Here is a 12,388-nt window from a genome sequence, read left to right on the forward strand (position 1 = left end):
CATTGCAAAGGAAAGAACTGCAAATCCTGGTACTGGTTATTTTCTGCTGGAAACCCCCGTTACATGATTTTTTCCTGCTCGCAGAGCTTGTTTGTGCAGCTGTTTATAGCAGTGTGTGCTGGTAGGAAATGCAGATTAGGCTGCAGTTTATCCGCAGCCAATGTGCACATGCTGCACTAAGGGTCCTGAAAGCACAGGGCCCAGAAAAGGCCGCCCAGCCAACCCTGCACATTTGATACAGGGATGACTGCCCAGGACACCCGTGTGCCAAGAAGCACCCGGCTGCTCCTTGCTCCAGTTGGGCTCCCATCCTGCCCTGGGCAGGCCAGTTCAGGGCAGCTTTGCAAGTTCATCCAGCCTGTTAAGGCTGCACCTTTGGTTACGCCGCCATGAAGTCTCCATCAGGGCTTCCCTGGGCCCTGAGACACCCAAGGGAAAACGATGCTGCTCCTCCCAGCAGCTCTGGCCTTTCCTCTCCCTCTTTGCTAAGAGCTGTCGAATTCTTCAGCACAAAGGTCCTCCTGTTTGTCCCATTAGTGCCATCATTAAAAACCAGTTAGTCTCCTAGGGAGAGCAAACGCAGCCCAGCCAGGGTCTTGCCAAGGGACCTGGGCAGCCGGTCCTGACTCTGAGATCCTGCGTCCCCCGCCGAAGCCTGGACTGCGCAGGTGAGCCTTCTTCCCCTTGCGCTTGTGTACTGGGGCTAATTGGCGAAGGGCGCTCAGTAGCCCAGCTTCGCACCTTGTTAGCATGGCAATTAGCTCTCTTTACCTTCCTGATGGCTCATGTGCATATTTGACTCCAATCCATCTTTGGGCCGAGTTATAAATGTGGTGCTGGGGAGCCAGCAGGAGTTGAGCTGGGGCTGGGACAGGAGAACCATGCTGGGGACAGTCCTGCTCCTGCTAGCCCTGGTGAGGCCAGCGTGCCCACGTAGCCCATCCTCAGATGGTGCAGCAAGCCGACGAGCTGAGGCACTTAAGATGCTCCTGGAAGTCTTTGGCATAGAAGATCCCCCGCCGCCCCCAGCTCACTTCAAGCGGCCGCCCCAATACATGGTGGATCTATTCAACACCGTAGCCAACGCGGATGGTGTCACCAAAAACCCCGACATCCTGGAGGGGAACACGGTCCGCAGCTTCTTGGATAAAAGTAAGAGCTCTCAGTGGTCACTGCAGCACCGGAGGTGAGCTGCAGAGGCCGGGGGGGGGGGGAAGGGGGTTGAGTCCATATGTCCCTCTTGATGGCACCGGGATGCGGGCTGTGGGAAGGAGCTGAGAGTGGCCGGTGGAGATTTCTGCCACCAGGTTTGGCTCTGCTTTCTAACCTGTCCTTCTCCTCAGTTCACAGTGATAAGATGCATTTCCTCTTCGTCCTGTCCAGCGTGGCCAAGAACGAGAAGATCCTGACAGCAGAGCTGCATCTCTTCCGCCTCTGGCCAAGGGCCACCGATGGGCCTAAAAGGCATCACTTCTGCCAGGTGAGGAGGGGGACGGGGACACAGGGATGGGCCGAGCCTATGCCTGGGGATGCCACTGGCTCTCTGCATTTGCTCATCTGCAGGCAGGAACACAGCCCAGTTCCGGTTCGTGTGCAGCCTCTTGGAGCAGCTTTCCTTCTGGCTCCGCAAAATTAATACAAAACGTCACCCCATTTCAGAAGCACTGCGTAAAGAATTGCAGTGATTTGACTACGGCATTTTCTTAAAAATGATTCCTTTGGGTGCATGCACCATCCCAGACTTTAGAGGTTTCTGACCACTCAGACTAGCAATTCCCCCTATCTCTCTCTTTTTCTTTTTTAATATCCATTTCAGTGGTATTTCCCCTCCAGCAGGCCCCTATAGTAACTGCCCTTTGCCTCCTTCCTCAGGTGAGCATCTACCAAGTTCTAGACAAGACCAAACCAGACTCCGCCGAAGGGAAGAAGCTGCTGGCAGCCAGACTCATCTCGCTGCAGGGCTCAGGCTGGGAGGTCTTTGCCATCACGCAAGCTGTGAGTGCTTTTACCCAAATTTGGGTAGTACAGAGAGAAAAACGCTCTTACCCTGCTGCCAGCTCTCACTGCGCTCTCCGATGCCGCTGCCATGAACATGCCTCATGCTGCAGCCTGGAAGCAGTGCCAGCAAATTCTCTGGCCCTGGGGTGTGCGAGCCTGGGGCCTGGCAGAGCCAGTCAGCCCTTCGCAGGGCTCCGGGCTGCGGGGGGGAATGGAGGGTGACAGCCTGGTGACCTGAACAGCAGCATCCTCTGTCCCCATTTTGAGTTGCTGCATTGCCCAAGGGGCAGTGACTAGGCTGGCCCGACTGGGGACGCCTGTCACCTGCTGTGGGGACACCGCAGAGCAGTGCCCTCGTTTCTCCCGCGGTGACACTGGTTTTGTTCTCCAGGTTCGTGACTGGACAGAAGACGAAACCAGCAACCAGGGTTTGTTGGTCATGGTCCACAGCCTGGGCGGGGGCCCGCTTGACCCCCCTGTCGTGCAGTTTGCCTCTGGCCGGGACCACCACGAGAGCAAGAAGCCCATGCTGGTCCTGTTCACGGATGACGGGCGCCGGGGAGCGTCCCTGCCTACAGCCGGCTTCTCAGGTGTGCCCCGTGGCTTGGAGGGTGCCGCGGTTCCCCGGCTTGCAGGGTGCTCCGGCTGCTCCCTGCCGGCCTCGCTGTGGTGCGCTCCCGCGGAGAGCGGCACAGGGCAGAGCCGCCGTCACCTCTGCTCCGGCAGCTGCTTGGTCCCTGCTGCACTGGTGTTTTTAGTTATTACGGGTGTTGCTCAGGCCAGAGGGAGACAGGGTGATGGTCTCTGTGCTGGCAGCTCTGACTATATAGCTGGCAATCCCAGGAGAGTCCAGGAAGTCAGAAGAAAACTTTTTCCCTCCTTTATCATGTGTGTCGAGGAGGGAATGCTCCTTCCCAGAGCAGATTTCCCTGGCACTCTGCTCTGTAATAGCCTTTGGAAAGCAATACAGGAGCTGTAAATGATAGCACTTGCTCCCTATATGGTGCAATTATTAAAACTTGTTGGTTTTAGGTTCTCCTGAGAAATGGGAAGAGGGAATTTGTGAAACTTGTAGCTCGTACTCAGGAAAATTCAAGGCTCATTCTCCAGCCAGCAGGAGCAATTTCTTTAGCTGGCTTAGTCTTAACATGAGCGCAGGCTCACAGGCATAAATCTGGATTTTGTGTGCAGTGTATCATCAGGTCCATTCTGGGGGTGTGAGGCTGTCACCTCTTGGTGGCTCTGCCTGCCCTGGTCTGGCTGTGATGGAAGGGCTCAGTGTGCCAGGCAGCTGCAGACAGACAAAAACCTGCGCAGAGGGGTGGCCAAGGCTGCCGCTTCACTCTATCCCTCTTTTCAGACTTGTGCAATCTCTAATGGCATCATTTTCTCATTTCTGGTAGATTTACAGCCTCAGGCTCCCATTCTCCCTGCTAAGATGACGGTGCCAAAACTGAACGGGCCACGGAGCACTCGCTCGCTGGACCGGCTCCAGCCCTGCCAGAGGCATCCCTTGTCTGTGGACTTTGAGGAAATTGGCTGGTCTGGGTGGATCATCTCACCGCGGGGGTACAATGCCTACCACTGCAAAGGCGCCTGCCCCTTCCCGCTGGGTGAGAACATGCGGCCCACGAACCATGCCACCGTGCAGTCCATCATCAACGCCCTCAAGCTGAGCGAGGGCGTGAGCAGCCCCTGCTGTGTGCCTGACAAACTCTACTCCATCAACCTCCTCTACTTTGACGATGACGAGAACGTGGTCCTCAAGCAGTATGATGACATGGTGGCTGGGAGCTGTGGCTGCCACTGAAGCAAGAGGGACGAGAAGGCGCTGCTCCTGCCACATCAGGGGCTGGTCCCACCGCCCACATCCCTCCGAGACCCCTGGGAGGCTGCACAGCGATTCCTCCCAATGCACAACTGCTCTGCAAGAGTCTCCATCCTGCAAAAACCCTCAGCGGTGCCAACGAGATCAGGGGGAGCAAAGCGAGGCTGTGCCTGGCTCTCCCCATCATGGCTGGGGTGGCTTCGCCCCGCCCAGTAGCACCTAGGAAGGCTCTGGGCTGAGGTCTGATTACATTGACCTCAATGAGCATGTGTGATTTGGGAGCCTGGAGCCGGGGGGAGGGCTCCATTTCGGGGAGCCCTGTGAAGGGCATGCAGGTTTCCTTGCCCACCTGAAGGCATCCTGCAGGCTGTACTATATGTATATAGCAAGAGCACTAATATATGACAGAAACCGCCTGTACAGTGTCCTGTAAATGTCTGTACATTGCTGCATTTTTGTGACTTGTAAAAAGAATTCAGAGAATTAAACCTGCAGATCTCACGGGGGTTTCTTTTGTGACTGCTGCCTGATGGGGCTGGCAGGTATGAGGTCTGGGGCATGAGCGCCCAGAGGCGATCGAGGTCTGGGGTGTGAGCGCCCAGAAGCAATCCTGCTGAGTGCGGACGGGTGACAGGGAAGGACAGCTCCAAGGGAAGACAGATAGAGGAGGCTGCCCTCTGCCCAGAGAGAAGGTTCCTCGTGAAAGAGAAATGGGGAGAAAAATGGAGATGACTTGCACTGGGGTGTCAGGGGAGGTGTATGTATAGGGGGAGTTGATGTGGGGACTGGGGAGCTGGTGTAGGTGTTGGGGGGTCAGTGTAGGTGCTGGGGTCCTGGCCTCAGGCCCGCTGGCACAGCCCTGCTGTCCCCTGCATGGTATCCCTCAGTGGTCCAGGACTCAGTAGGAGCATGTGCCAGACGGCTGATCCACTCCAAGCCTCTTTCCAACAGTTTCAAAATAGCAGCCGCTTAACCAGGGCCGCAGACTGACACTGGTGCCCCTGCCTCCCCCACAGCAGCTCTTCCTCTCTGAGCTCAGCTTGCAGGTGAGGAAATTGCACCCCAGCCTGGTGAGCAATGATTTCCTTGCCTGCTGCTCACCTAGAAGTGGTGCCCACGGCTGTCGGCCTTCCCCTGTTGCTGCCTGCCTTGCAGGGTCAGGACCTGCCTGGGCCCCTCTTCCCGTCCCATTCAGCAGAAGGGTACATTCCCCAGGGAGCTCGTTGGCTGGGAATATTCATGCAACCGAGGGCAAATGCTTCCCCTGCAACCCATGGACATGTCCCCTTCCACCACTGGGATGTGAGCACAGGACAGAGCCAACCTGTGTGTCCTGAGCACACACAGACATCCTTGGCTCCGCTTCCAACACGCCCAGGGCCAGTCGCTTCATCCTGAGGCTCACATGCACACTGCCTTGCTCACATCCTTTGCAGGCTTGTTCCTCCCCACTGATGGACAGGAGCAGTGGTCACAAGCTCAGGGCAGATGTCCTCTCCTAGAGACCTCCCCCAGCCGGCTGCCCTGGCTAGGACAGGGCTAATTCCCACTGCTGCAGCCCGTGCTCGCTAAGCAGCACAAAGCTGTTACTGTACAGCTGTATATTTGCGACATACTTCAGGGAAACAGCAAACCACCTCCTCAGACATACTGGCATGCAGGACGTGCTGAAAAGCGGCTATATTTTGGTGCATGAAATTTAACTTGCTGTTCACCCCCAATTACAAGTAGTTTTATACGAAGTGGCTACCCAATAACCCAAGATGATGAACTATTTTGGCCTGGTTTAGTTAATGACTGTTTTGGCCTGGTTTAGTTAATACTCAGGCAACCCGGTCCCAGCACAGCCAACCAGGGGCTGAGCCAACACCCTCAGCACAACCAGTGCCCGTCACTTCCACCACCACAGTGGCTCCAGCAGCAGCCCACCCTGGCACCACACGAGGAGTGTGCTCCCAGGCCCTGAGCTTCGCAGGCTGAGGGCAGCTGGAAGGAAAGCAGGTTTGGCTGGACAACTGTGATCTTTTTATACTCTGTGCACAGCTAGGCCTGAAGATACAGTCCCACAGCTGCATCCCTCAGCGAGCGCATGGGTGACATTTGACTGAGGTGAGCTGCAGAATGCCCATGTCCCAAGGGTGTCTCTCCCAGCAGAGAGGCCTCGCAGCTGCCCCAGCAGCTTCAGGCAGCTCTGCAGCAAGGCAGGTTTGGTCTCCTGACCACTGATAACCCCTCTGATCCTACCACAGCTTGCTCTGGGAGGCAGGCAGCAGCTCCAGAGGAAGGTTTGGAGCCTTCCCCCTTCTTCCCATGAAGTCAGTCATGTCCCTCCTCTGCACTCAGAGCTGAGCCCTTACAGGGGATCAGAGCTCCCCCTTGGCAGGACACCTAGTGACACTGAAGGAAATCCTGGATTCTGCAGAGGGGAGCATGTCCCAGACAAGAGCCACCTCAGCCCCATGAACACCACAGCCAGGCTCCTCCTAGACTGCTGAGTCTTCACTCAGGTCTCCACGCTGGGCTCAGCCTGGGCTGAACTATCTGCTTGGCTAGTAGATGACCACTGATCTCAGGCTGCTGTCTGGCAGGCTGGAGCAGGGAGAGTCCTTGTGTGTCCTGCTCAAACCAGGAGCAGAGCAGAGCCTGGGCAGATATCCTACCAGGTTTTATCTCATCACATGTATAGACTTCCACCATCCTCCACACAGTGAAAGTCTAGCTCGATGCATTGCACCTGCTCGCATCCTGAGTCCTTGGGGTGTCCCATCCCCTAGCTGGTCTGCCCCTTGACCATGATGGACAGATATCCTGCCATGTCCGTACAGCACTCCCTTTAGCTGCTCCTTTATTCATTGCTCCCCAGGACAGCAGCATCCAGCCTACAATATTGAAGAAGGTCACAGGACAAAGACAGTCATGGCCATGCTTCATCCCTCCAAAGAGTGTGAGCTGGCACGGGTACCTCTGCAATGGCACCTCCCCGCAGATGCTGCCATGACTTGCTGGTCACGGTCACTTCCCATGTCGCGAAGCCTTCCCAGGGGACAGGACCTAAAAGAGCAGCTGCAGGGAGGGATGGCCAGGGCAGAGGGCAGGATATGTCATGGTGGGAGACAAGCTGGGGTGGAGGGGTTGTCTGGGGGCAAAGGGTCAGTGGTGGCAGCGGGGGTCGGCTCTGCAGCACTCCGACAGCTTCCGCAGGGCTCGCTCCTTGAAGCGGATCCTCCTGGAGAGCTTGAGCGAGAGGCTGGTCTCGTTCTCATGGGCCTTCAGCTTGGCATAGTAATCGGAGAACTTGTTGTAGAGGATGGAAATGGGCATGCCATTCAGGATGATGCCAAAGGAGATGCAGCCAAAAGCCACAATCCTGCCGAGCACCGTGTCAGGCACAGTATCTCCATAGCCCACAGTGGAGAGGCTGACCTGGGAAAGGAAAGGATAAAATGCTGCGTGTTCAAATCCAGCAGACCTCTCCTGGCTGCCCACCTACTGAGGGGTACCGCAGTTTTCCCTCTCAACAGCCCCCCCGCATCCAACAGCCCTACTGATGCTGGGACCCACCTCCCTCTTCTTGCACGCAGGAGCTGGGTATCACACAGGGACTGCTCTGCAGCCATAGCTGCAGCTGGCTCATCTGTCCCTACTCTAGCAGCTGCATGGCCCTCACTCATCACCTGTGGCCACAACCCCCAAGGTCAGCCACACATCAGCTCTGTCACTGCCTGATGCACCCCCAGCACCATAGCAACCTGGGTTCTCCCTGGCCCTGCACCTCTTGCCTCTCTTTGGCCACAGAGGGACCCTCTCTCCACACCTGGGGATGCTTTGGCCCAGGCTGCTGAAGGCGTGCACTGGAGTTGAGGTGTGCGTTCACTGGGGCTGGGAGCTTTGCAGGCAGGCGGTCACAGTCACCGTGGGCCCTCCCTGATCCTTCCCTTGACCAGCCCCAGCCTCGCGTTCCTGCTGGCACGCAGACCCTCCCTGAGCCTGCAGGAGTCTCAGACTTTCTCCAGACCCATGAGGGTCTCCTCTTCCCAGCATGCAGGTCCTACGTGTCCATCTCCCTGCTGGCCAGGACTTGGTCTGTCTGTCCTTCCCTTGCCCCAGGAGCCCAAGGCCTGCTTCACAGTCTCCTTTTTCTGAGCAAACCTCTCAGGCTCTGGGGCTGCCCCTATGCAGCACTATGGTGGCTGGGGAGGGGCAGGCAAGTAGGAAGAAGGTTTAGGTCAAAGCTCTTTAGAAAAGGGCTTGTAGCCCCACCAAAACTAGTGCCAAGGGAATGATTCTTGCTTTTGCTGCCAGTGCAGGATGTAGGTGCTGTGTATGAGCGGGGCTATGGCCATCTTCACCCCAAAGTTAAATCCATATCATACCTCTTGCAAGGCAAACAGGCTGGCAGAGGGGGACATCAGCATGTCACCTCACTCAACTGAATGGTTACAGCTACAGGAGGCTGTAACAAACCCAGCCCTGCACTCCCCCGACAACTTGCTACAGCAAGGGAACAGGCTTGGGACCTCAACAGCTCCTTAGCTGCGGGCCAGCGCGCAGAAACAGCCCTGAGTTTCTGCAGGCTGACGCCTGGCTTGGAAACATGCTTTTTCCTTCTGCCTTGGGACAAACATAGCCCTGAACCAGTCAGGAGGGAGCTATGCAGCTGTGGGGACACTTCACCTGACACAAGAGTATGGGATGCCCCAGCTAGGCTAACAGCAGGGTATGGGGAAACACTCTGGGAAACCTGCCCCTCTGTCAACGCCATTTGCTGGAGAGCAGCTTGCTGGAGCTCAGCTCCATGGTCGGCACCCGACAAGGCCAACAAACCTTAGGAAATGGCCAGATCAGGCCCCTGGCAGCAGAGACAACCAGAGGCAAGCTTCCCTGCCTCCCTCCTCCTTTTTGCGTGCATGTCTTCAAAAGCAGCTGGACATCATTGAGCCGAACTTCCTCCAGCAGTTGAACTGCCTGTTGGAGCTTCCTGCCTGCCACAGAGCACAGGCCTTGGTGCTTCCTGGCTGTAGCCTCCTGGTCCTGCAGGAACAAAGCTTCCCAGACCCTCCCTTCAAGGGAAACAGAGGAACTGCCCAGGAACTCACCGCAGGGAACAGCATTCGGATGAGAGGGGAGCAAGACCATGGGCCATGACAAGAGATAAGACAAAGCAGTTTGGTCCCAGCACGGAGATACACTGACAGGAGATAGGATCAGCCCATTCAGGGATTCTCATCCCTGGTCATTTAAACACCTGGATCAGCTGATTTTGCTAAGAGCCACTTCCTTGGGGAGGAAATAATTAGAGGCAGGCAGGCAGGCAGGCTGTGGTAGTGGAGGGGCATTATAACAGCAGAAGTGACTAGTGAGATCATTTTGTCTGCAAACCAAAAACCCCTTGTAACCCCTGGGTCTCAAGTGCTTTAGCTGTTTGTCAGCTTAGAGTTAATCCCAGGTTTATCACAGTGCTTGGCTCAGCAGAGATGCTGGCTCCTGGTGGCACAAGCAGGCAGTCAGTGAACAAGGGCCATCCCGGGGCTCTGGCAACCCAAAAGTTCCTGTCCCTGAGTGCAATGTGCTCTGCTCTGTGTTCTGTCTCAGGGGATCTGAACCAGGCCATGTCCACCCACATACTTGGGTCCTAGCTGCCACAATATAAGGCCCGCATTGAGTCATGTTCTCCTTGGCACAATGTCCAGGCCACTTCTGACCCAGCATCCCGCCCCAGTGCCTGGTTTTGAGCCTCTGAGCTTTGTTCCGATCTCCGATTTCCTCCCTTAGAACATACAGGGCTCTGGACTTCCCATCAAACCGGAGCCAGTGGGAAAACTGGGCCCATTTCTAACTCCTAGCCAGCAACTGTGGTGAATCCCTCCAGTACTGAGGTAGCCCCTGCCTGTGGAGCCACACCACACACCTCTCTGGAAGAGGTACCCACACCTTACCGCTGCCCACCACCATGCGTAAGGGATGCTGGTGAAGTTGGTGCCTGGGACGTCATGTTCCACAGAGTGCATGAGAGCGGAGAAGGTGAAGACCCCCATGGCGATGAAGAGGAGGAGGCAGCAAACCTGCTGGTAACACTGGCGCATGGTGAAGCCAAAGGCCCGGAGGCCAGTAGAGTGGCGTGCCAGCTTGAGGATGCGGAAGATCCTCATGAGCTTGATGAGCTTGAGAACTTTTCCCAGCTTGCTCACATTCTCCATCTTGTGCAGTTCCTCATGGTAAAGGGTGTCCGCTTCGTCCAGATTTTCAAAGAGAATTTGGATATAGAAAGGCAGGATGGCCACTAGGTCTACAGCATTAAATGCTGCCCGCAAAAACTTCTGGAAGCTGGAGGAAGATATAAGCCGCATGAGATACTCGGAAGTGAAGAAGATGGCACAGGTCATCTCCAGCTGCTCCATCCACTTCTTCCCTGTCTTGTGCTTCATCTCCTCCACCGTGCTCAAAGTCATGCCCACGATGGAGATAAGCACAAAGAAGCTTGACATGACAGCGATGATCTTGGCTGGGACAGAAGAGTAAGGGTTCTCAATGAGGTTCCAAATCATCTTCCGAAACGTCCCCAGACATTTGCCTTCAAAGTGCTCTGCTGAGTCCAGGGGCTCCAGTTCTGCCTCCAGCTCCTTCTGTATTTTCAGGTACTCACTGAGTTCATCTTGCTTTTCCTCAAACAGGATCCGGCAGCAGCGCTGGGAATATTTCAGATGGATTCCCCAGTACTCAATTTCCTCCACAAAGTGACTGGGGCACATCTCCTCCATTATCCACAGGACACCGCTGCGGTAGAAGTGGAAGACATAGTGGAAAATTGAAGGATCTCTGTCAAAGAAGTACTCGTTCCTCTGCACTGAGTAGTCATCACAGAGCTGCATCTTCTTCATAGGGTCTGTATAAATGGCTAGCTTCCCAATCCTGGTGATGGGATACCGGGCAGCTGCCTTGTAAGCTATCTGGAATGATTTACCTCCCACATTAATGTTGAGGAAGTACCTGTTCCTTTGGATAGGAATTCTGCTTTTCTCCTGGTTTCTGTCTGTCATGTTCTGCATGGAGCTCCATTGCTTTATCAGGCTGTCCTGTGCAAACGGGATGTAGACCTCCTCTTCCTCTGCTGTCCGGCAGCAGCCCCGGCGATCCCCGATCTTCAGATTGGCAGAGAGACTTGCACGCCTCTTCCCCAGCTGCCTCATTGTGCCTGACCCTTCAAAGCAGTGATTCTTCTTACAGGCTATGGGACAGTAATTTTGGCTTCACAGGAACATTTCCACCAGCCATGCGTGGACTAGGGCAAGTGCGTTCAGCTCAGAGGTGTAGTGGAGAGTTACTGCCAAGGGGCACAGCCTACGTCACGGTGCCCTGCCTGTGTCACAGCGCCACATGGCACCTGCCCGGGTCCCAAAGCCGATTGCTTATCAGATGGAGGTTTGCGTTGTAGGAAGTGGAAGCAGCTAAGTGTCCGCTCCTTAAGACAATAATGAGATTGAAGCACTAACCCTTTATATAAGGGACTATTTCCAGCTTTGCATTTTTCTTTTTCCTCATAGCTGTTTGCATTTGTCACATACTACTATACTTCCAAGCAGGGCATCTACTATAGCGAGCTGAAGAGACAGCATGAACTTGCCTACGTTTAACCCTTGAAGGCTTCTATTGCCAAAAGGTGCAGACACGCAGGACTTGTATCAGCTTTAACCTCCACAGTACTTCCCCCAGCAGATGCTGCTTTTGGCATCATTCATTAAGCACAAGTGTTAATGCAGCTGCCATTGCTCCATTCAGCTGTCATAGCTCAGAAAAGGGAACCGCTTGTTAGCTCCCAGCTCATCCTTTGAAACCCCAAGGTTCAGATTTACAGGGGCAGATATGAAGGCACCCTCCTCACCCCTCCAGACAGTGCCTGAGTGGGATCTACAGCACGACAGGGTGCTCCTGCACTGCAGCCGCAAGCCATCTGCATATCATCACACTTTTCTTCAGCCCCATTACTCCCACACTGCAGAATGTTGAATATTGAATGAGACCCTGGAAAGCAAGTATGCAACAGATGTTGCCCTAATCCATAGGAACTCAAAAGGGAAAAATAAGTCTTTGGATTTTAAAGCAGAAGGGGAGTCGAAGTTAGCAGAAATGGGTCCTTTTTTGATGTCTTACCCTAGAAGAGTCCTATGTGACCATGTGGAATATCATTTACTTATATGAAATGATTTAACTAGATATAGAGAACCAGAGCACAAAATTGTTACCAGGCTGAAAAGCAGCTCAACCCCCACTCTAATTGAAGTCTTGGAGCCTGAGGATTTAGAACAAAAATGCTTCTGGCAGGGCCATGCAGGCTGGACAGAGGAAGGAAAGTTACTGTCATGAACACGGCTGCAAGCTTTGACACATGACTTTGGCCTCACAAAGACAGGTTTTACTTTGAACATGAAGCAGTCAGCTCAGGGATCAGTAAGCTGTAGACACATGACTTTGCAATGGGAAGCTGCTGCTCCTGATTCTGTGCCCCAACCTTGCTCCCCATTGCACAGAGGAAGGGCCTCTGCAGAGTATAATAGAACAGTAAGT

The 12,388-nt window shown here is 54.8% G+C and overlaps 2 protein-coding genes across 2 annotated transcripts; one reads left to right on the top strand and one right to left on the bottom strand.

The window, feature by feature from the left end:
* Positions 1 to 619: 619 nt before the first annotated feature.
* LOC104140872 (bone morphogenetic protein 2-like) lies at positions 620 to 4,050 on the top strand. The gene is made up of 5 exons (XM_068919787.1): positions 620 to 1,152; positions 1,344 to 1,480; positions 1,873 to 1,995; positions 2,390 to 2,588; positions 3,402 to 4,050. The coding sequence occupies exons 1-5, from the start codon at positions 786 to 788 to the stop codon at positions 3,806 to 3,808; spliced, it is 1,233 nt and encodes a 410-aa protein (XP_068775888.1). The 5' UTR covers positions 620 to 785; the 3' UTR covers positions 3,809 to 4,050.
* Positions 4,051 to 4,683: 633 nt separating this feature from the next.
* LOC104140873 (potassium voltage-gated channel subfamily V member 2-like) lies at positions 4,684 to 12,008 on the bottom strand. The gene is made up of 2 exons (XM_009669878.2): positions 9,763 to 12,008; positions 4,684 to 7,249 (listed from the first exon to the last, which is right to left on the bottom strand). The coding sequence occupies exons 1-2, from the start codon at positions 11,011 to 11,013 to the stop codon at positions 6,977 to 6,979; spliced, it is 1,524 nt and encodes a 507-aa protein (XP_009668173.1). The 5' UTR covers positions 11,014 to 12,008; the 3' UTR covers positions 4,684 to 6,976.
* Between the last annotated feature and the right edge of the window lie 380 nt (positions 12,009 to 12,388).

This window comes from Struthio camelus, chromosome 26, assembly GCF_040807025.1.
Source record: "Struthio camelus isolate bStrCam1 chromosome 26, bStrCam1.hap1, whole genome shotgun sequence".
Taxonomy (NCBI): Eukaryota; Metazoa; Chordata; class Aves; order Struthioniformes; family Struthionidae; genus Struthio; species Struthio camelus.

What these genes read in the sequence shown, in the direction of transcription:
- LOC104140872 (XM_068919787.1), top strand. Translation starts at nt 786, where the DNA reads ATGTGCATATTTGACTCCAATCCATCTTTGGGCCGAGTTATAAATGTG. An exon ending in AAAGGCATCACTTCTGCCAG is followed by an intron (nt 1,481 to 1,872) that starts GTGAGGAGGGGG and finishes CTCCTTCCTCAG; the next exon opens with GTGAGCATCTACCAAGTTCT. An exon ending in GCCTACAGCCGGCTTCTCAG is followed by an intron (nt 2,589 to 3,401) that starts GTGTGCCCCGTG and finishes CATTTCTGGTAG; the next exon opens with ATTTACAGCCTCAGGCTCCC.
- LOC104140873 (XM_009669878.2), bottom strand. Translation starts at nt 11,013, where the DNA reads ATGAGGCAGCTGGGGAAGAGGCGTGCAAGTCTCTCTGCCAATCTGAAG. An exon ending in ACGCATGGTGGTGGGCAGCG is followed by an intron (nt 7,250 to 9,762) that starts GTAAGGTGTGGG and finishes TTCCTTTCCCAG; the next exon opens with GTCAGCCTCTCCACTGTGGG.